This window comes from Pectinophora gossypiella, chromosome 7, assembly GCF_024362695.1.
Source record: "Pectinophora gossypiella chromosome 7, ilPecGoss1.1, whole genome shotgun sequence".
NCBI classification, from domain to species: domain Eukaryota; kingdom Metazoa; phylum Arthropoda; class Insecta; order Lepidoptera; family Gelechiidae; genus Pectinophora; species Pectinophora gossypiella.
This window is the reverse complement of record NC_065410.1, coordinates 9,578,684-9,603,973: the sequence shown is the minus strand read 5'-3', so window position 1 is coordinate 9,603,973 and position 25,290 is coordinate 9,578,684. Positions and strand designations below refer to the sequence as shown.

At 38.1% G+C, this 25,290-nt stretch overlaps 1 protein-coding gene across 1 annotated transcript in view; it reads left to right on the top strand.

Annotated features, from left to right (window-relative positions):
* Positions 1-861: 861 nt before the first annotated feature.
* LOC126368039 (protein numb) overlaps positions 862-25,290 on the top strand; it is a 30,886-nt gene continuing 6,457 nt past the window's right edge. Inside the window, exons 1-3 of the mRNA XM_050011897.1 lie at positions 862-1,830; positions 21,087-21,362; positions 22,912-23,063. Coding sequence (XP_049867854.1) covers positions 1,759-1,830; positions 21,087-21,362; positions 22,912-23,063 — 500 coding nt within the window. The 5' untranslated portion in view covers positions 862-1,758. The remainder of the gene's footprint in view (positions 1,831-21,086; positions 21,363-22,911; positions 23,064-25,290) is intronic.

Here is a 25,290-nt window from a genome sequence, read left to right as displayed (position 1 = left end):
GTGGAAGATCAATGACACCAAAACTCAACACAGTAACGCTTGGTAGAGCACATGTTAATCACTCGTATCAACACCGCATCATAGGATATTGCATATTTTATGACTACACGTGTGCCAAATTTCTCGTCAGCCGAGTACTGAAGTGTAAAGTAATAGACAAACAGAAAGAGAAAGTAGGTGCTTGAATTTGCAGATGTTCGTTGTTCTATAAATAAGTATGGCCAATGCACTTTTTTCTTTCAGCCTCGAAATACTGCTCCATTCGCGACATATGTTCAGCCGTCGCCAATAAAAGCTCCGTATGGGTCGCACCTGCGTCCGTCCCACTCGCACGCGCTCGCTCCAGCTGTTGCGGCCGCGCATGCTTACGATCACTTCAAAAAAGAGATGCACTGTCTCCATGTGTCGTAAAGTATCCTCCGTCGGCTCCCCATCGACTTGCTCTTCTTTCTTTCAAGTCGTAATTATGAATCTGTCAACAAACAGTTTAAGGTTTAATTAACAACTTAAGTAAAAGACACTAGACGATTCTTTTTTTTGTGCTTCTGTTTGTTCATTTCATTATTAATTTTACAATCCTAGGATTTGTTGTAGTGACGGCAAAAATATCATAACAAACTTATCTGTAACAGTTCTACCTACCTACCTGACTTTATTATAATATTTTTTGAACTTTGATGTAGCAAATCATGGAATTATCGAATACGAATTAAAGGCTAGCCATCAGAGTGATGATCTCACCGGTCGTCAATCTTGACAATGCAAAGCAAAGGACCGGTCTTGAGCGGGGCGAGGGGCGGTCGGGGACTGCAGGGTTTCTGCGATTCACGGCGGCGCCGCTCGCCGCGCAGTCCACAGTCCCGCACTCAGTACGACCGACGGTACAGGCCGCTCCATGCGCGGCGCGCGCGCGCCTCCTCTGCTCACTAACTGCCACATTCCTCTAAGTTGTATCTAGTCAAAATGGAGTTTTGTGCTAAATCTAAACAAAAACACCTACATCAGTGCAGAACTAGGAAAAGTGCATCAGTTTTGTAAACGTTAACACGCCACGGTCCAAAGAACAATGCTGTGGGAAAAAATAACGTTCAGCTGGCATCGGCAGTCGTTCCCAGCTACCTACCTAACCTCTCTCCCCCCGCCGGGTGCCGGGTTCAATGCGCCTCTCTGCGTTTATTCATCGTTTGTGGGAAAAGTTGACCCCCCGTTTTAAAAATTATTGTTAACGAATTCACACGATCAGTGGATTGACTACCGGATCTTAGATGAACGGATTCAAATTTAAAAAATCGTGACAATATTTAAGTGAAACGATTCGGACTGATCTGTTGAAATATGATATTAATACCCACCTGGGATTCAATTTGGAGTGAGTTATCAGTGAATTGACGACCAATTAGTGAATGAGGCACCAGTTGAAACAGACTCCATTAAAAATGTTTATTCGAAGAACACCAAGGTTAACATTCCAAATCTAAATTATTTATTTTGAGCTTTACCATGTTTGCCGAGTTTCAACTTCGTCGAAATTATTATCTTATTGTGCTGCGCATAGTGTAGTTATCAGAAGAGGACAATACTCTAAAATAGGGCAACGTGTGTCGCGCTCATGAATGGAGTTTTATGACCGTTACATTTAAATTACCAATTTCCGTGCGGATGTTGTGAAAAATGTGGAAAAAAATCTAATCATTGTTAGTGAATATGTGTAGTGTGTGAAGTGTTTCCAAGAAGACAGTTCCAGTTTACAGCTGCACGATGGGCAACCAAGGCTCGTCTCCGCACGAGCCTCTGGATCGCATCCAGGCTCAAAATGCAGATCTCAAAATGGTTCGACACTCATTTGATTACGCCTCGTTTAGTATTCAGTATTCAACGCACACTCTGACTCATTGAATGCCTATGGGCAACGTTTATTGTTTGAATGTTGCCTCGAATACTTTTGATGCATGAAATAAGCAGACCAGACCAGACCAGTTTACCGAGCCGTTGTCCTTGTTCCACGTTACCAATGACAGAATCCAAGCCCAATATTCAAACAGTCTTATCGGTCATTGATATCTCTTTGAAGGTGATAAATCATTTTCTTTAGGTACGTCGTCTCTTCCTACGTAATTACTGATGATAGGTATTTTGTACGGGAACTCCATGCTGATGTCATAATTAAACAACACGTTAATTTCCTCATAAGCCTACGTATGTTTCTACGTAATTTCTGCAAGCAGTGAATAATTCACTTTCCTGTGACGAACCGGGAATTTAATGTTATTCATAGGGAATGTTTTCCTCGTGCATTTTGACCGCCAACGGACCGTTGAATTAACAATGAACTGGCATTATTAGCTGTATGTACCTACGTCATCGACATCTGCAGTCTAAACACAGCATGCTACAGAGCAAAAACTATGATACTTTTGTTATACTTGTATAAACTTCTTTTGAGTTTGTTAGCAAATTGGAAAGTTCCTTGCGATCATTAGTGCATGATAGTGAGTATCAACGAATTCGGAATAAATCCCTAATCTTATCCCTTAAGCTTGTTTGCTTTAGATTAGGTTATTGTATGTATCTAATAAGTACGGATACGGATATCTAACTTACCTGCGGTATTTGCTAAGTTTCATCGTCTTTTTGGTACATAGATTTATCCACCCACACAAGTCAATACCACAGTTCTCAAGATGATATCAAAATTGTCTTTAGCGCTTACTATTAACCCCATAACCTGCAGAATTACTTTGATCTGAGAAACGGTGCGGATCTACTAAAAGTCGTGGAATAATCACAATGAATACTCGATTAAAATAATGGCCGACCTTCCACCAAGAGCGTGATCGCTATTGATGAACAATACCGATCAATTTTCCGGCCAATCACAACTGTAGTGCGCGTTGGTTCTTACTGTCTGGTATCGACCAATCTGATACGTAACACGTTTTCGGCATATAGAATTAAGTTAAGAGTTTTGTGTGGGTATATCATGTAATTTCAGCTACCGTTTGTTTTGTAAACACAGACTATTTATCAGTAATGGAAATAGGTCAAGTGTGAATTGAAACAGTCGCCCACTTCGACCACACTATCTAATTTAGATCCGACCTTCGTAGAAAGTGTCTTAGATAATTCTATTTGAGATCTGTGACCATCTCAGTAGGACAATAAGAGAAATTAACTTCGACGCAATGTTATTGAACGTAATAAAGCTCTATAGAAATGTGGAACTACCTTTTTCAAGATAAAATCAAATTAGGGTGCTTGGCAACCAGTAAGGGAGGCCTCAAACTAACTGACGCGGAACCGAACTTAACTGCCGAAAATCAGCTTTATGCCAACTGTATAAGGGTGTAAAACAGTTACACGTACACAAGATTCGTCCTTGCTTCAGAACATTGTCATTTGCAGGTTTACGGTTTGACATAAGCGTTTTTTTTTGGATTTGGAGTCGATAAGTTTGGATTATCTCATGTACATAACTACAGTATTTATCAACTTGTAATTTAACAAGACAACAGGCTTTTAATGTTTAGTGTGTCGAACGTAATTTACCTTTGAATATACCAGCGTAGGTAACATTCCCAAAAATGTGCTAGTTACAATAATATTAATATTAGGATATCAGTATTATCCTAATTATTAGTTACTCCATACGTAGAATGCTTTGAAAAAGTAGATACCTACAAAAATCTTGAAAATGATTTGTTTAAAACCGGCTCAAAAATGTTTTATAGATAATTCTTAACGTTGCTTATAACTAGAATATCTCGTTTAGTCCTCTGGGAATGATTATATTTCGCGTACAAGGAAATTCAATAGTCTCATGGGTGTGTTGGGTCAGTGTCTTTCCTGTGTTTTTATGCTTTATATTTTATTTGTTTTATATTTTACCTAATCTTATGCTTTTCCAGTTCGTTATAAACAAAAACTTTGCTCTTCACAATACATAAAATTATGAGCAACAACTTAAAAGGATAAGTTGATTGTATTTTTAGCTTGTTTTTATTTCAAGTAAACAACGCTTGGATGCCATCTGTTAAATAATCGACGAGTACAATAGGTGTGTTAGCATCATGTTAATACCGCTAATATCGTGTGAAATATACTTTGTCATTTGTCACCCTTGGTTGTATGCTAAGTGTTGGTTAGATAACCGAGGGGCGCAACGCATACTTACATAAACACACTCCCATAAAGTCCCATAATTATTATCGAGATAGACAGAGCCTAGGTCATGGTAGATATAGACGCCTTTCACTTAAAATGGAATGATCTGTTATGTAACAGGTTATCGAATTCCACTTTCTGATGATCTTCTATCGTGTGGGTTGTGAGGTGGAGTACCAACCTCATCAACCCTGGTGTCAGGGTTAGATACTATTGAGCCGCCAAAGGCCCCTGACATGGCTCATGTAACGACTACTTACTTACATCAGTAAGTAGTAACCGGGACCAACGGCTTAACGTGACTTCCGTAGCACGGATCATCTTACTTTCGGACAATCAGGTGATCAGCCTGTAATATCCTAACCCAACTAGGCACCTCAAAGTAATTTTTGTGATATTTCGCCACCGGCATCGAACCCGGGATCTCCGGATCGTTAGCACATCGCTCAACCACTGGACCGCAGAGGTCGTCGGCCCCAGGATGATAAGCAGTACCTATTAGGGTTTCAAATAAAATGTATTATTTCTAAATATTCGTTACGGTCCACGAGGGCGCATTACAGCGTAAAATCTCTTACACAAATATGGAAGGGGGTTATCTAGATCAACAAAGCCACTTATCGGAGATTTATCAGCCACTTATGCATCTGTCCGGACTACGCGTGAATGTGGCTTTTGTGGGTTCAGACATGATGGTTCAGTCTCATAATAATTGCTCTTGTGCTCTTATAATTTAATATGCTATTAATGCTAACTGCCATGCGGGGGACATATGTGTGTGGCACACGACCTAATAAAAGAAACTAAACTTTTTATAGCACTCGGGAGTAAAGGCTGTAAAAATGATGCTCATAATATACGTTTATAACGATACTATTATACAGGGTGTTAGTTGTCACTAACACTCTGTATATACGATGTCTCGTAACTAATACTAAGAGGGCTGATTCAGACCATGATTCTGATAATATCAAGTATAATTTTCCGTCCCAAAATTTGTTTTTCTTTGCGATTTTTTTAAATTATATTCAATTTTATACTTTTGCAATGGAAAATTCCACTTGATATTAACTCACAATAATGAGCTGAATCATCCCTCTCAGTATTCGTTACGATGTCACTTACACCCCGTACAAGTACAAGGTAGCCATACAAGTAGGTATGGGTGTTAGTGATACCGTAACGGATCATTCAGACCACGATACTGAGTTGATATTAAGTGGAATTTCCTGTCGGAAAATTCATGAAAATTTTAGTGTTTTTTTTAATTATTTTTAGTTCCATACTTTTGCGTCAGAAAATTCCGGTCTGAATAATCCCTAAAAAATTTTCGTTCCGATGTCACTAACACTCTGTATGTCAAAACAAATGCTCTGTCGTAGTGTTAGACCACCGTGCTACTTCGCTGCGGGTCATAATCTCATAGGACGACAATTCCTATATTAATATACCTATATTAATTTCTTACGTCTCTTGGCTCTGTTTACCCACCCTAATAGGAAATGCCGACGAACGTATTCCTGTTATAAATATGATAATCTTAGTTACACGCACTGATTGCGTTCGTTACTCATCCGTTTACCATGCTTATAAAATAACTTAATATGATTGTGGCCGTACTGGCCTTGTAATACAATAATAATTTCGTAACAGGCCATGCTTCGTTAGCCGTATAACGGTTAGCAATTGGCTGCAATATCTCACCTCGTCGTGCGGTCCTCAAGTTTATACAGCCTACGAGAACTTATAAAAATCTTGAATCGTATTATCTCTTTTCTTGTTGAATATACCTGTATCAAAGGTCACCTCGAAACATTTTGTTTTAAAAATGTAAATAAATCATCAGTATTTTGGTGTTTTGCGCCGTGGGCCATAAACTTAATTCATTTTTGTAACCTATCAAGCGCCATGATGGGCAGAACGACAGATCGCAAAGAGTCATTCAGACAATGTTGAATGATTTTCATAATTATTTTATTGTTGTTTTAAAGCACATAATAACGGGTTCTTACCGCGTTTAAATGGGGATATGAGACTCCCGATATTTCGACACTGTTGCAAGTGCCATGATCACGGGATGACTGATAAGATTGGAGTGGAGTAGGTAGATCCATAATTTTCTACGGGCAGACATATCTGTCTACCCTCTTTCTTTGCCGCTTGTTTATGTTTTTGATATCGGAATGTTCGGAACCATCTGAACTCGCACCAAACTCACTACGACAAACCACACTCACTGTGTCCTCACGTTTTTTCACCACATTAGGCCGTTTCAAGCTTTTTACAACACCTACTACTGGATTCCACATGGTCGATAATTTGAACCCGTCTTCCCTGTTGACATTTTTATGTTTTCTGATTTCAATAGCCTCTAGCATATCCCCATTTAAACGCGGTAAGAACCCGTTATTATGTGCTTTAATTATTTTATTGTGTGGATTGCTTATTTTAATTTCCTTAACCAAATTGTGATGATATAGGTGTATAGTTGTCCTCTAATAATAAATACTTTCTTTCTTACTTCAACCCGTGGAGCCGTGGCAGCCCAGTTGATAGAACGCCTGCCTCTCACTTTGAGGTCGTAGGTTCGAATCCAGCACATGCCTTAACCAGCGATTGTCGAATTCATGTTTGGATCATAAATGATTATCTCGTGCTCAGCGGCGAAGGAGAACATTGTGAGGAAACCCACATTCCCGAAAAATGCATTTCGGAGGTGTGTGACCTAACTTGTATTGCGCTTGTTTTCCCTTCGCGGGTTGGAAGGTCAGACTTGTAAAAAATCGGACCTGTCAAATCTTCAGGTTAGGTAAGCGGACCTTATGAAAAACGGGATAATGCTAGGGAGATGATGAGTTATATATTTCAGCCAAGTGTTTTTTTTTATTGTCACTGAGTATTACATCGTTCACAGAAGAATTTTGTATCGTTGTACAATTTCATCTTACGAAGCGAGATTGCTTCCGTTAACGCGCCCACATACACGGTTAACTTGTCTCTACTTTGTTTGAATAGTATTACGTGAAAGTTTAAAATTGATGTTCAAACAAGTTTTGGTGACACATCCATCTTCGAATGCCAGAAGGCGCCTGTTTTGTGGGCGTAACCATGGGTTCTCATCGCGAACATTAGGAAACATTGTTCAAAAAAATTTCAATAGATGACGCTAATAGTACCGATTTGTAATTAAAGTTTCTTTAAAAGCCAATAATCGATAAATAGGCACTAAAATTATGTTTTATAATTTAAAAGTTATACTCCAACCAAAAGTTAATCAAAGATATTGGCATTTAATGGAGATTTTTATATTTTTAAATTTAGTGGTTACTCTAGCGGATTTACGTCGGAACTACGTCGAGTATGGAGCTTGTTGAGGGGTTGAACGTTCTCGTTTTTATTAACGCCATCTATAATTATGTCTAAGAAGCTCGCTTAAAGTTGCGCCATCTATCGTTAATTATTGCAACATCGATCTAGCTTTGCCACAGATAATAAAATATTACGTTTTTAAAAGATTGTGTTTATTTGCAAAATACATTTTATTGAATTAATTAAATGTTTAGTTGTAATTCTCATAAATTATGGGAGATACAATATCAAATTTTAAAAAAAAATATAACCTGTATAAATATCATTTAAAACTAAATTTGAGAACAAAAAAAAAACGCAACTTTCAAATAACGTAGGTAGGTTAGTAACCTACCTATGTTTGAAAATGTTTGTTTTCGTTTGAATTACGAGTCGAACGCGCCTTCTACGTTTTGTGTATTGTGGTTTACAAACTAACCCTGGACTGAAATCGGACTTTGATTTGGCTTCATGAAACCTGCTTTCACGTAGCGGCACAGGAACAGTGGTTATAAAAAATGTCTGCACACAATTTGTTCTTATTATAATTGTACAAATTCTTCGGAACAGAAGTCAATGTTCCGTTTTCCGTGGGATGACGTCAACCGCCTAAAAGTATGGCTTGAGAATTGCGGTAAGTAGTTAAATGTTTACTTTTATTTATTTTTAATATTAAACTGCAAAAAGTTATCAAAGAAACAATTTGATAGAATCAATGACAATCAAAACTGGAATAAAATAAAAAGAAATACCTAATTAACATGGTGGGAAAGTTATTGCCACTCCCCCTACTTGCTAGACTATTATTTTGGTACCTAATCGGTTTATCATTTGTCACCATTTATCATTTAGTTTACCATAATTAATGTAATACTTAAACTCAAGCTGAGATCAACAGTTTAGAGTAGTAGAACAGTTTTTTCTGTCTGAAGAACATAATATAATTAGGTATTGTGCTCAATGTCAATTTGGAATTATTAAATTAACTTTTGTACAATTGGGTAATTTAGCATGGCATATAGATATACTAATCAAACTTGAAAATCATAATTAGTGATTTTTAACATATTCTTACTGGGAACTCAGGGCTTCCAGATTCTGAACCAATTGCTATAACTACTAAAGCACTGGAATAGTCAAAAACTTGTAAAGTACCTACTATATACCAATACTGTATGCGATGGATTTATATTTCCAAGTGAACTGTGGAATAAAAGGGACAAAAGTTAAAAAAAGTCAATCAAGTACATAATTATTGCTGAATTTTGGACTGTTTTATTGAACATTTTATAGACCAGGGCGGTTAAAATAGCCACATCGAAGCAATTCATCTAAGAAAGCAATATTGCAGTTTCACATTTGTGCATATAAAAGTAAGTGTGCGATGCAAACAAATGTCAAATAGCAATATTGCTTTCTTAGATGAATTGCTTTGATGTAGCCATTTTGGCCCCCCAGATATCTACTTACACATTTACTTTTAATTTAAGATGAAAATAAATAAAAATAAAACATTAATTTATTTCTTCTTATACAGTCTTAATAGATACCTAAGATAAACTACTATCTACCAAACCTACAGTTTTGTACCAATTTCACACATCGGGACTGTGTACAGAAGCCAGGAACCCAAATGAGGTATACCTAGTATCTTGGTCTCGCTCACACCTGACCACCTTTCAGCAGGTAACAATCTATACATACATTATGTATAGGTAGGTACCTACAAGAACTTAATAAGACATGTCAAAAGTTGCTGTTTTAGTAGATTCTGCCTCTGTGTATTATTGATTAGAACATTAGGCTTATGATCTGGAGGTCCGGGTACTGTTTCTGATATTATCAAAATTACTTTGTGAGATTATTCATCACAAATCAAATATTTTTAATGATCACAAACAGTTAGAACATACAAAAATTTATGCAACATACCTACTACAGTACAAATGGGAGGCCTGTTTAAGCAATTTCTTCCAGGGAACCACTACCATGATCCAACCATTAATCTTTGTTTAGTTATGACATTGCGGACTAAGTCACTTAATTGTCCGAAAAAGTAAGAGTAAGCTTTGCTTCAGAAATTATATAGTTGGTCCGGGCTACCACCAAAACGATTACCTCCTGTTATTTGAGGGTAGAGACGATCCAGCAGTGGAACATCTATAGGCTATTTATGTTTTATTGAAAATTATATTCTTTTCTTGTAGGTAATATGAACATTGCCCACTTGCCTGCAGAAAATTTGCGGTCAAGGTATTTATGCATTGACCATTTCAATATCAAGTATGTACGAAATGAGACTGGTCATAGAAAAAGACTCCAGAGAAGTGCAGTTCCAGAACCATATCAGACTCAAGACGTTCAAAATCGCTTAAGCACTTCCTCACCAGGTAAGCACAATTAATTTGTCAAGTTATTACCTACAATTGGGTAGGTAGGTACTTACCTACCACTGAATTAATACAAATACAATCAAATTTTTATTGTAGGTTAGGTACCTACCTATTGCTTGAATATCTACATAATATTGGGTTTTAGTATAGTGATAGTGAGTTATTACCTACATGAATGATACCTACCGACCTTGAGTTTTTTTGAAATGTTAGGTACCTAGCTAATTACAACTTACCTACTACTTAGATGTAGACAAGTTAATGTAGGTACCTACCTACCTAGTTAAATGTTTAAAGTAGAGGGGATAGGTTGTTTGTATGAAGTGTCCGGGCTGTGATGATAGATAGGTTCGATAGGTGCCTATAGACGTCTCGATTCCGAACCATTTTCAGTAACTAAACTATAATAAAGCCGTATTAACATAAATTGTAGGGTTTAAAATAATTAAAGACGTAAAATATTACTTTATTGTACCTATACCAAGATACCTACCTACTATCTATAATACCTACTTAATACCTTAATGACAAATTGACAGCCTCCGTGGTCTAGTGGTTAGAGCGATAGGCTCAAGATCTGGAGGTCCGGGTTCGATTCCCGATGGGGACATTGTCGAAATCACTTTGTGAGACTGTCCTTTGTTTGGTAAGGACTTTTCAGGCTTGAATGGTGATTCAAGCAATCAGGTGTGATTGTTCGAAAAAGTAAGATGATTCCGTGCTTCGGAAGGCACGTTAAGCCGTTGGTCCCGGCTATTAGCCGTAAAAACACCTCCACCAACCCGCAGTGGAGCAACGTGGTGGAATATGCTCCATACCCCCTCCGGTTGATTGAGGGGAGGCCTGTGCCCAGCAGTGGGACGTATATAAGCAGTTTATAATACCTTAATAGGTAAGTATCTACCTAGGTAAGTTAGGTAGCTATAGGTAGAAAAGTAGTTTTTCGCTTTCAACTTTACGCAGACGGCGATTGTCGTAGATGGGTAGGTAATGTAACCTACCATAACGTAACCAGTTGTTTAAGCCTGAAGGGGTAACAAACATACAGGCAGATTTACCTACATACCTAGGTACCTACTACGCATCGCATCGCATCGTACGTACCTATCATTTGCGTTTGCGCGACTCAGCCAGTAGGTAGGTACCTGCCTACCTACTTACCTACAATCGTAATAACACGTGACCTCGCGCAACGCAACAAGCTAGAATGGATCTTATCTTTATAATGACATAAAGTCTATAGTTGCTCGACACACGGAATTGAGACGTAGTTGTTTACAATCTTGTACAAAACAGTGCACCGCGCTTACAGGGCTTATAGGTATATATTATAGCGGTTATTAAACTACCCAAACGCGATGCGTCGAGATCCCGGGCTCGGGCATCAGGATCGGGCAGTGTTATAATAAACAGTTCATTGGTGGGCGACCCACGATTTCGTCATACAGTTTATAGGTAGGTAGGTTACATTGGTACACACGATGACCTGACGCATCGTGTGTGGCAGATGAATCGAGTTAATGTAGGTAATAAAGCCTTATCATTCCACTTACTTAAGTAGGTAGGTACCTACTATGTTTGTGGCTCTTTCACGCAAAACCTATACCGCAGCGTAGCTACCTAAAATCATATAGGTACGTAAAGTAAGGCCAACCAGACGAGATACAAAAAGGTAAACAAACGGACCATTACTGAGTTACATTGCGATAACCAGGGATTATCATCTCTGTCCTTATCACTCGTACGCGCAGTTATGGCGTCAGTTGGTCAACGACAGCTGTCGTTGTGTTTCGTGGTAGGTACAGGAAAGCAGTCGGTACTGCAGCTGTCAACATTTGGACCGCCATTTTATGAACATGTTCATTTCTGTTTGGATTGCGTTCGAAGTGATACATATTTTTTCGTCCCCGTATTTACCTACTTAGATTTTTGTTCTTATTATTCCGTTTCTGTTACTTTTATTTTTGATTTTTGCTGGTATTATGAGTAGTTGTTGATTTAAACACAGTATTGACAACATGATTGATAATACGATAGATAGTTTTATCATAAACACAGCTGACTCGGACTCTTCCGACGAATCATCTTTGTCTAGTACAGACGACAGCGATTAAAATTCGAACTTTATGATAATTTATTCAAATATAAATGTTTTGAACCTCTGAAACTTTGTTTACATTCTATATCTCGTCTGGTTGCCTTTAACACGTCAGTAATCTAATCATTATTTTTATTTATTTTATTTTAAGTTATATCTGTCATTATAATTAAAATCAATTTATTCAAACAAAAACAAAACAAACACACCCTATAAATAAAACACCTCCTCCAATGCGTCACATCGAGGCAAGGTGCCCAACAGGCTGGCAGCATTACCCCTCTGAATCGCCAGGCTAATTCTCTGACAGAAATAACTACCAGCCCTAGCATCCCCCGAAGCCCCGATAAGACGCATTGAGAGATCTGTCATTATTATTTTTTTATTCTATCTGTCATTATAATAATATTATAAAACAAAGCTCCCACGCCATTCGCTCGTCTGTTTGTTGGCGGCTATCTCAAAAGAAAAAAATAATAATGACAGATATAACTTAAAATAAAGTTAGATGTGTTTACAGGAATTAGCACCAATGTCATGACTTACAAGAAGTGTTACATATTTTTTTCTTTGAGCTTCTATATTTGCAACTTTTTACCACGCACTTCGCATGTTGCCAGTTCGGCGCCTAATCGCGCACCGCGGAGAAATACTGTCACGTCGCTATATTAACAATAACTTTGCGTCCCACTTTTTGAGCGCTGATGTTCAATCTATGTCCGAAAAAAATCAAGACTAGTGGGAGCTTTCATCGAAAAAGCTGCCTAATGGTTTTGAGATATAACAAAACAATGTATTGTGGTTTTTTATAAGTACCTACCTATGTCTATCTTTTAGGAATCACTTATCATACACATTTTAATATTTATAAAATGGCTACGTTAATACGTTAGTTACCTACCTACTTTAATGAATGTTATAATTGCCCTTTTCTTCCTTTATGTTAGGTATTGTTATCTCCAACAACTTTGCTTTACATTCATCTTTTGGGGCCTTTGGCGACTCAATCATAACCCTGACACTAGGGTTGATGAGGCTGGTATTCCACCCACGATAAGAAGATAAGATTCACGACATTATTTAATACATACTATTTTTCGTTTTAGGTTCATCAGGTACTTTTAAAGTACTGACACCGAAAAAGGTGTACAAAAATAAACGGCTTCGCGACTGCGAACTTGAAGAGCTCGTGGAGCCGCCAGCAGTAGCATACCAGTGCAACACGCCGAAGAGAAGACGGTTGTCAATTACTGAAGACACGCCAAAATGCAAAGTGTTAAAAAAGAAATTAGTATTGTATTTAACAATAACAAAATGTAATACCTTTTGAATTAAAGAAGTAGTTTAATTGAATATTTATTGTATTTTCATTCTAGTCATTAAAAAAAAATCCAACTTCATTAAATTTGTTAATTTTAATAATCAAGTAGGTATCTTAATTATAATATATCTACTAATACTACTTTTATATAAATTGTAATGAACAATTAATTATTTATAGTTACTTTAAATGATATCTATCTATGTAATGGAAAGGGGATAGTAAAATAAAAAAGACACATTTCTATTGTTTAGTTATTTATTCAAAACCATACACAAACTCAGTTGAATCAGAAAAGCTGGATCAGTGTTTTTCCCAGGAAAACCTAGGTAACTATTTGGTACTCAACTAAAACTCATTTAAACAGGCACATTATTGCCAGATTCACATTCGGCTGTTTGCACATCCTTTCCTTTACTACTTGGGCCACATTATCTTTCCACTTATTTTATATTATCTTGACTCAACCAGGGTACTCGCTATATTATGTTACCTACAAATGAAAATATAATAGTTATTAAAAGAGCACATTAATTTTGATCGGCAATGATATTCAGAACAAAACATTTCTACCACCCATTAGGTATTATAGGCATTAGTTTATCTATGTATCACAGATAATATAATAACATAACATAAGCAAGATCTTGCATCCCATTGAGGTAGTCAAAGTAACATTCATCACAAGATGAACTAAGCACACGCACCTCACGAGCTTTCCGTTAGGCTAACGATAGGCTGTATCGCTACCTATAATGGTCAGGCCAAGTGTGCTAGATGTGAACTGTTTAAATTAAATTAATGCAAGTCCGGTACCAGGGTTTGAACCGGGTTCATCGTTTGAGATGCAAACAAGTCTACCATTATGACCTATTTTATATTAGAGTAATAGTGACTATATAATAATAGTAGGTATATTGCAATGTATGACAAAACTTGTGTGCCAAAACTCTGCTCTGTCCGCCCTGAGAAGGAGAGTAAGTGTGAGTTAATACTCTCATATACCAATGAGTAGTAATAGTAGGCTCTATTTTTTACATTTAGACACATGGATGACCTATTACGCATGTAATCCGATGAGTTTGAAATTTATCTACTTTATTGAACATTTAGATATTCGGGCTCAAAGAAATGGGTTAATGGGATAATAATTTAAGCATACATACCTGGCATAGTGCGATTCTCATTTATGCAGAACAGAAGTCAGGATTAAGTTTTCACTATAATACCTACAACTCCAAAGAAAATATTTTTCTTTGAAAAGTAGTGTGGCTTTCATGAGGTAGACTTGTATCATATTCATCACTTGGTCATGGTCAGAAAATTGTTGATATGTGGTTCAAATAGCCTTTGCATGTCATTCTTCATAATGGTTATCATCGTCTTTAGAGATCTGAAATAAATTACAGGCTTAAATTCACAACACGCTCACTGCCTAACTAGACTTATTTAACTTTTTTTCAACAAACAGTATATTATGATTTGTACCATAGATAGGTGACAGCTACACAAAAAAGTATCTACTACATACATACTTATACTCACGCCTGTAATCCCGATTAGGCTGGGCAGAGCCACGAGTAAGCAGAGACCAATTTGGAAGCACTTTATACAAAGTCCTCAGGTGCTTAACCGGTGGTCCAATGTAATGTTTCATCATGCTAGAAAAGACTTGTCTTTCATAAAGGTTCTCCTCAGTCGGGTTTACGACACGCCCGGGATGATAAGGGACGATTGCGTTCTAGGTAGGACCTTAGCTATGTTTTTAATTATCTTCCAGTTTTAGTAACTAATTAGATACTTACAGGAGTTGGAGATATATTTTTGCCAATACAAAATGAAGACGTAATCAATAAACCCCACCAAACCAAGACCTTGTATTCTTTGCCCACCAAACATCAGATATAATCGTATGTCAACTATGTCAACTAACAACTGTCACCTTGACAATGTCACAGATCATTGTCACAGATTATAATACTAACATGTCAACGTTGAGAAAAAAAATCCGTTTGCGCCATCTATTATCTTAATTTTACTCTAACTCTAAGTAAATACACTTCTCATCAAAAAAATCGAAACACTTCCGTTTTCATTGTTTCTGTCCGACTTTAACACAAAAAAGAATTCATACGATGAAAAAAAATACATAAATGTATAGCTGGCAGTTTGGCCATTACAGTAATAAGCGAAAATTCTAAATTCAAAATTAGAATTTCATTTGTTTATCTTATAAACGAAATGAATCACTGTTTTGAGACAAATGTGTGTTTAGGGTTGGAGTACATTTAGCGTTTAAAAACTAAAAATTGGCGCCTATCCTTAAACTTTTTGTTTTTTATTTCAATACTGTGACTTTGGGACGTCTGAAAAAAGGTTTTTTTTTTAAAACGTATGGATACTTCGCCCACAGAAGCCGCCCAAGTTGTGGCATTGCTGGATTCTGGCCTTAGTCAGCGTGTTGTGGCTGCAAGACAGCATCTAAGCCTGTCATCTGTTCATAGAGTCTATAAACGTTATCGGGAGACTGGTTTGTTCACGCGCCGTTCAGGATCTGGCAGGAATCGGGTCACTTCTGAGCGAGATGATCGATTTATTGTAACAACTTCTTTAAGAAATCGACGCCTTAACGCTTTTCAACTGCAGCAGCGGCTTCGTGTTGTACGAAGGGTGGCTGTAAGTGACTCTACAATTAGAAGAAGGTTGAAGGATCGTGGACTGGTACCGCATAAGCCAGCAAATGGGCCGAAATTAACTGCAGACCATCGAAGAGCGCGCCTTAACTTTGCACGTGAGCACCTAAATTGGTCATACCTACAGTGGAGCAAAGTTCTCTTTTCTGATGAGTGTAAAATTATGCTGTATGGTAACGACGGAAGGAACAAGGTCTACAGAAGAGACGGAGAATGCTATGCACAATGCTGCATTGAAGAAAAGGTCAGCTATGGTGGCGGTTCTGTAGGTATGACCAATTTAGGTGCTCACGTGCAAAGTTAAGGCGCGCTCTTCGATGGTCTGCAGTTAATTTCGGCCCATTTGCTGGCTTATGCGGTACCAGTCCACGATCCTTCAACCTTCTTCTAATTGTAGAGTCACTTACAGCCACCCTTCGTACAACACGAAGCCGCTGCTGCAGTTGAAAAGCGTTAAGGCGTCGATTTCTTAAAGAAGTTGTTACAATAAATCGATCATCTCGCTCAGAAGTGACCCGATTCCTGCCAGATCCTGAACGGCGCGTGAACAAACCAGTCTCCCGATAACGTTTATAGACTCTATGAACAGATGACAGGCATAGATGCAGTCTTGCAGCCACAACACGCTGACTAAGGCCAGAATCCAGCAATGCCACAACTTGGGCGGCTTCTGTGGGCGAAGTATCCATACGTTTTAAAAAAAAAAACCTTTTTTCAGACGTCCCAAAGTCACAGTATTGAAATAAAAAACAAAAAGTTTAAGGATAGGCGCCAATTTTTAGTTTTTAAACGCTAAATGTACTCCAACCCTAAACACACATTTGTCTCAAAACAGTGATTCATTTCGTTTATAAGATAAACAAATGAAATTCTAATTTTGAATTTAGAATTTTCACTTATTACTGTAATGGCCAAACTGCCAGCTATACATTTATGTATTTTTTTTTCATCGTATGAATTCTTTTTTGTGTTAAATTCGGACAGAAACAATGAAAACGGAAGTGTTTCGATTTTTTTGATGAGAAGTGTATATTGTGCTTGCAATAACTTGCACTCAGTAAGCTGAAATTTCACTAGATGTCGCTCGATTCGTTCGATCCCATCAATAAATGACCACTAGATGCCGCTAAAAAAGGGGCGTTTTAGCGGCATCTAGTGGTCATTTATTAGAACTAAAAATAGCCCGAAGAATTGCCCGAGTTAGAACGGCACAGTTTCGTTGTATGACGTGAGGCATCTGTACGTTAGTATTATATGATCTGTGGCGTAACATTACACAAGCCGTAATTGGAACCATATTTTATTGATTAGGAAGGTATAAAAGAATACGATGATTTGTGAGTTTTTTTATTTATAGCGTATCTTACACGTGGTCCAGTGATTGAGCGTTGGGCTCACGATCCGGAGGCCCCGGATTCGAATCCCGATGGGGACATATCACAAAAAAAAAACACATTGCGATCCCTAGTTTGGTTAGGACATTACAGGCTGAACACCTGATTGTCCGAAAGTAAGATGATCCTAGCTTCGGAAGGCACGTTAATCCGTTGATCCCGGTTACTACTTACTGATGTAAGTACGTAGTCGTTACAAGAGCCATGTTAAAGGCCCTGACACCAGGGTTGATGAGGTTGGTATTCCATCTCACAACCCACACGATAAGAAGAAGACTACCACGTCTATAGTAGACGGTGATACGGCTCACCATCAATCACGTTGGTCTAACAGAAAGCTCAGTGAGGTTACTGCTCGGTGTGGGTACCTAGTTCATATGGCGATGGATGTACGATCACGAGTACTAATGTGTACACACTTTGTAACCATGTCACATTAACTTCTTTTGACAAATTAAACCGTAAGTCTCATTAAATGTCAAATATGATAGTGCGACAGAGTCCTAAAGTGGGTACATGATATTGGTCATGACTGTACCTCTGACTACCCCAATTGCTGTGAGCTGATGTCCACTCTTCCATACACAGTTGCTGTGATGCAAATATCATGCACTTATACTTTCATAGGTAATTGATATCACCCGGTTTCCAGGACTTGTGCCCGGTTAATGGCAATAGTCATGCCCCGTATTATATGGGACTTAAACATAGCTGGGAGAAGTGAGTGTGTATACTATACATCTCTGCCTACCCCAGCGGGGATACAGGCGTGATGCAATGTTATGTTATAGCTTACGGGCGGGTATAAGTACCTACTATCTGTTTAAAAAATGTATTAGGTACTATATATACGTACAAAAAATGTAGTAACGGTATCTTATCATTTTATCTATTTAATAAGTGCTATAATTGTTCAAATTTCGTCGCGTTCATAAGTATAACTGAGCAGTGCTGCAGAGGATGCTTACCTGCAATGACGTATAGTTATATCCCCTCACAAATTATGGAGGATTTTACTCCTTAAGACGAGATAGCGAAGTGTTTACATAAGATAGGCCCCGCGTGGACACTTCATACTAGTTGATATACACAACTACATCAGCGGGCTTAGCACCGTAAGCGCGCGACTCTTTCTCACCTCGACATACGTCACCCGTCACTCTCTCATAGTACCGCACAGAAAGAGACAGACGATCTCTGTCGCCGCGAGAAAGAGTCGCGTGCTTTTGGTGCTAGGCCCGCAGGTTTGACTTTATCTCGAGAGTAATTTATACGTTTCTTTTTTCCTTATCGTGGAGAAGGTATCTTTCATTCTTAATCTATTACTGAGGAAAGTTAGGGTCATTCCGTATGTACGGTCACGAGCATTAATATGTATACACTGTGGTACCATGTCACATTAACTTTTTTGACAAATTGAACTGTAAGTCTCACTAAATATCAAACATGTTAGTGCGACAGAGTCCTAAAGTGAGTACATTATATTGCTCATGACTGTACTACTGCGTACTGCGTTCGTCGTAATTTATTTTTTGTTTTTCATGGGATTTGTGTCATTAACATTATGCTACTTACACCTACATAATATAAGCTCACGTCTATACTCTTAATTGGGCTAGTCAGAGGTACATCTAACGCAAAATGAACTGAGTATACACACTTTGCTGAGCTTTCTACTTTTAATATTAACAGAGCTGCGTTTTAAACTTATAAGTATCCTCTCTAAGTAGTGGCATCCTAAGATGGACATGCTCAATTTTATTTATAGTGACAGGTTACCAGGTAACAGCCTCCGTGGTCTAGTGGTAAGAGTGTTAGGCTCCTGATCTGGAGGTCCGGGTTCGATTCCCGATGGGGACATAGTCGAAATCATTTGTGAGACTGTCCTTTGTTTGGTAAGGACTTTTCAGGCTTGACTCACCTGATTCTCTGAAAAAGTAAGATGATTCCATGCTTCGGAGGGCACGTTAAGTGGTTGGTCCCGGCTATTACCCGTAAAAACACTTCCACACCCGCACCCGCAGTAGAGCAGCGTGGTCGAGTATGCTCCATACCCCCTCCGGTTGATTGAGGGGAGACCTGTGCCCAGCAGTGGGATGAATACAGGCTGTTTATGGTTATATCTTATGACAGGTTACCAAGTCTATACACCTACATTAAAACCCGTATTCTAATATGTTAAGATCCTCGAAGTCACCTCAAAATCGGTATTCTTAGACGGCTCCTCAACCTTAACTCGAGTTTACCCCAGTCAGGCGTGACGTTATTTTCGTATTATTATGTTGGCAGTATGATATGCTCGACTCCAGTGAGTAAAGTCCTTAAGTCGAGGACGTAAAATGTCAAGTTAAAATAGCAAAATGCTCAGATAAGGCCGTGTTGAGACGAGGAAGAGTCGATTTAGCATCTTAGTATACTAGTATAAGTCTACGTTAGATAGGAAATGATAGGGAAGGAATAAGGCCGCTTATTGTGCTTTTCTTGATACTTTTGTAATTGTTTTTAATATTGTCTTTATATGGGCAAAAAAACAGTTTTTGAATTGTATATTATTGTGATCCTTTAGTCATCTTCTAGAAGGTCTTGCGGATGAACGTAGGTTAAACTTATAATCCTCGTACAGTCATGAGCAATATAATTTACCCACTTTAGGACTCTGTCGCACTAACATATTTGACATTTAATGAGACTTACAGTTCAATTTGTCAAATATGTCGAAATGACATGGTACCAAAGTGTATACATATTAATGCTCGTGACCGTACAGAAAGTCCCACGAGGGTAACATTTTCTGTGTAGAAAAAACCTATATATAGAATATATAATATTTTTTTTTCGTTTTGTGTTTGGTCATCGAACTCATGGACGAAATTTATTGTGATTAATATTAATTTACCACACAAATCACAAACAAGAAATTTGATATGGTTTACAATATAAATAAATAGGCTTTAGGTGTGATTAATTGTTTAAGTATTTATGTATTTTAATAAAATGAATCTGCTTAATTACTTTTCACCCTAATAGAACTCTACTCTAAGACCTGTTAAACGTTTTTATCCAAGAAATCAGATTCTTAGAATTTGCTTTCATTTATGTGCGTTTATCGGCTGGCACAGGAACTCATTATGTCTCTCTCTTATGTGCTTGCTTCCGTCTTGTTTACAAAATATACTCTACAAGGAGTCCACGAGGCACATTCCTTGTAATGAGAATGTCTTATTGTTTCTTAGGTTTATACGACGAAACAAAACAAACAAGGAATTGATAGCTTTAAAACTAAAATATTTCCCTACAAACCTACACCCCCTATTTCACCCCTTTTTAATGTTTGTTTAGAAAAATAGTTAAGTTAATTTCTTTAAATACCCAATGTGTATTTTTTAGTTATTGGGAAACCCTAATTCTAGTTTTAATAAACTATAGAAATTTCATATAAACTTTGTTACGCTTTTTACCCCCTTAGGAATTGAATTTCGCAAAATCCCGCCATAGTAAGCACCTACGTCCTAAAAGCAAATGAACCTCACTGTAAAACTCCTAACACTTGTAGTTTCTGAGATAGGTACTAGGTACAAATGTGTTGGATATGAATCCAGTCTAAGCACTTTTCAGTTTATATTTTATCTCAATTAGACAAACCTTAACGTACTGCATGTTGTCATGTTGTCCGCACAGAAGTCGTCGGTGCGGTCGTCGTTCCGGCGGGCGCGCGCGGGCGCGGCGTTGTCCCCGCCGCGCGCCGGCATGGAGCGCCTGCGCCGCTCGTTCCGCGAGTCGTTCCGCCGGCGCAAGGGCTCCCCGCCCGAGTCGGCGCGCCCGCACCAGTGGCATGCCGACGAGGCCGCCGTGCGCGCCGGCACCTGCACCTTCCCCGTCAAGTACCTCGGCTGCGTCGAGGTCTTCGAGTCCCGGGGGATGCAGGTCTGCGAGGAGGCGCTCAAGTTGCTTAGGGTGAGTCTTCTTGATATTCCACTATCAGCTCTAAGCTGTGCGTCCTTTTGAACGGAATCGGAGCCGACGGAGGGTTGTTGGTATAGGTCGGGCATTACAACAACTCATACCATATACTCACGACTGTATTCCCCAACTGGGTTAGTCAAAAGTACAGCCGTTGCATGATGAAATAAGTAGCCAAACAAATTATGAATTACAAATGACTATGAAAGTACCGTCAAGTGCTAATTTGCCAAGGTACAAATTAAATCAATACCTACAAACAAAGCAAAAAAATCCTGATGCGCCGTCCTGTTCGATTCATTTAAACATTCGTGATTCATAACATAATTCCAAATTGATTTCCAGAGTGCTATCTCTTTTATCCGTTGCAAAGCGGGTTGAGTGTCAAGTTATTAAATGACTCAACCATATCGAGTTGTCAAATCTAAGATAAAAGCAACGTAAATGAATTCCTAATCAATTCGATGACTAGTCGTTTGTAAACATTAGCTCAATGCTTTGGAAAGAAATACCTATTCCGTATTGCATCGTTTATATAAGTTTATGTATCTTGTACTATGCTACTGTATTCCGAGCGATGGGCTTTGCTCTTATCAACGCAGCTCCAGTGTAGTAAACTTACTGAATGTTTTCTGCTAAGAATCTGATCATATAAATAATCCGTTCGACCGTCCCTTCAGTGTTACTAGCTTTTCTGCGCACTTTGTATGGAAAGTGCGCGTTCCAAAAATAGTCAACAGAGCTTTACAAAACCCGCATACTTGTACAATGTGACCAATCCAAGTTTAAAATAGCATTTAATAGTCCACAACACAGCTATAAAAGCGTGCCAAAACCACACAATATGATTTAGTAAACAATATACCATTTCCTATTCTATTCGCTCTGTGAAATTTTTGGCATTCTCTGTAACTTGGTCACCTAGTTTTTAATCAGAACAGGCTAGTTAGGTATTTCGATTCAAGGCTTTTTAAATTAATACAGTTGTGCTTGGATCTGGGGATCTAATAATGCCACATTGAATCAATTCATCTAAATATGGCAATTTGACACTTGCGCATACAAAATTAAGTGAGTAATGTCAACAATTTCCTTCGACCGTCTGCAATTGTAATACCATTGTATTTAAGTTTATATGTAATACAAACGGGACTTAAATAAAGAAAGAAAAACATGAAACAGTACGAGTAGGGCCCTAGGGAGGTTTTCTGGCCACGTCTTTCCCTCAGCGTTACAGCTTCCGATGTGGTAGTAGTTTTACAGCTAGTGACATAATATGTTATTTAATTTATGACGTTCAAAAAGCGCTAACTATGTAAGCCAATTGTGAAAAATAAATATTTTTGTTTTTTTTTTTGATTTGTCAAATAGCAATATTGCCTTTTAGATGAATCGCTTCAATATGGCCTTTTTTGAAAGAATGAATGAAAGAAAGAAAATAAATTATTTATTATAACCCTTTTGGCTCCAGAATGAATGCAACAAAAATATCCGGCCCATAGGTGCAATAAAAGTAACCAATGTGTAATGTTTCAAATTGCAGAATTCCCGAAGACGACCAGTTCGCGCGGTGCTGCACGTGAGCGGCGACGGGCTGCGAGTGGTGGAGGAGGAAACGAAGGGGCTGATCGTCGACCAGACCATCGAGAAGGTGTCCTTCTGCGCGCCCGACCGGAACCATGAGCGAGGGTTCAGGTGAGACACTGCACACTATAGCTTATTTAATTTTAGTTAGAAATATTATCTTCATGTAAGTTCAGCGAAAATCCACTGATTAATCACGAAATCTCGGAAAGTACAAATGCTAGGAGTCTCAAATTTTGCACAAGGGTTTCTTTTAACACGTAGGTACTCACTAAGGCGGAATTTTGCAAAATTCAATCCCTTGCGTTAGTTATGTATATGGCTATGAGTGGACTCCGTGTCAGAGTATGTATTGTGAGCTTTACGCTATACCAAGTTACTACAAACAGGCAAGTTAATGCATAAATGCATTTTTTCCCAAAATTAATTAGAAATATCTGGCATTTGATGACTGAGACTTTAACATAAATGGCGAGGAGTGGGTGTATTATTATAATTATGCTATACACCTTTGCCTACGATACGATGATAGAAACGTTATGCTGTGTTATGTTATTCAAATCCCTATGAAGTTGCGATAGACAATCATCATCATCACCAGCCCATTAACGTCCTCACTGCTGTGGCACGGGCCTTCCCTATGAATGGATAGGGAGATCGGGCCTTAAACCACCACGCGGGCCCAGTGCCGATTGGTGGTCACCCATCCTATGACCGGCCTTTGCGAAAGTTGCTTAACTTCAACAATCGCAGACCGAGCGCGTTTACCGCTGCGCCACCGAGCTCCTCAATAGAGGGATAGACAATGTCACAAGTAAACTACTTGTCAACCGCATATTTGCGACTTTAGATAAATATGGCGAATGATACACAATCCATAGTAATTCTAGGACGGAAATTACCATACCGAATATAGTCGAACAAGAATGTCTTCGAAATTAAGAGACGTGAAAATAAAAAGTAGGGGCCAAGTAATTTGCGGTATAACGCGACAAATCACTTGAGTTCCTCTCAAACGGTCTAGAGCGGAGATGAGCAGATTAACCGCCGAGCATCCGGCCCGTAATTACTTGCTGCATCTTCCTTGACACATCGCTAATATGTAAAATGTTTGAGTGTACGTACATCATAAGAAAATTTCTCTCGTTATGTGGTTTATGATCTCAAACTCTAATGTACTAAATCGGTGTGAATGTGGTAAGCTTTTACGTTCCATTATCACAGCATTCTCTTTAACGAACTGAGTAGACTATCGAGCATATTCCACCAGGCTGCCATAGAATACTATGTAATACTCTAGGATGCTCTCGGGTGAGAGCCTTCAGCGCTCCCCATTTGTCCGGCCAAGTATAACTACTTAATCGGATGGCATTAACATGCCATCTGCGGCAAATCTACAATAAGTCACGTCAAAAAAAAAAAATCTAGGATGCTCTAATAGGAGTTAGCCGAGAATTCCATTCATAAATGAAGATATTTGAATTTTTAATTTTGTTGTATATATTTTACTTCCTGCATCGAAACTGTAGGTACTTTACCTTATGGCGAATAGTGGTTAACCGCATATTTTGTTAACATTGTTTCCCCATTTTTGTTGTTCCGTATGTGGTTTGCGATACTCTTTGACTGAACAAATGATAAACTTGGAATGTACGAGCCATCGTACAGGCATTTTTGCTAACAGCGCACTCACTTCGTGTGTGTGTCTCATCACTTATTAACGATATCTCGTAAAATTCGGCTCAGATAAATAAACTTAACTTTTATAAATAAACTTTTGAACATTTTAAGTGACGGATTGACTGTGTTAACTTATAACAATTATCCTACAACAACTGGAGTACCGCTAACGACGAGTAACCCCAACATAGAATTTATTGTACTTCTTATCATCACGTTAAGTCATCCATTATGTCGGATTTTAAGCGATCGGTAACTGTAGCAATACCGTGTTATGATAAAATGTATTATAAAAGTAGTTTGAAAATCGAATAACTTAGTAAATATAATAAATAGAACGTTATGTATAAATAAATAATAAAAATTAAATAAAGATTGCATTGGTTCTTTAGAAATCAAAGTACACAGGATCTCTGAAGACAAATTGTAGCCTCGTTTAGCTTTCAGGAAAAAAAAATAGACAACTAATTGCCAGTGTATAAAAGATTTATGTATGTTGGAACTAATCTTGAGAACCACTAATTGTCATGTGGTTTCTACTGTTATATTTTGATCTGAATCTGCAATTTCATCTCATCTTGCGTGTGTTTCTGTATTGAAAAATTTACTGTGCCATATTTTCTTTACATTATAGTAGGTATATTTTTGTCAGTTAATA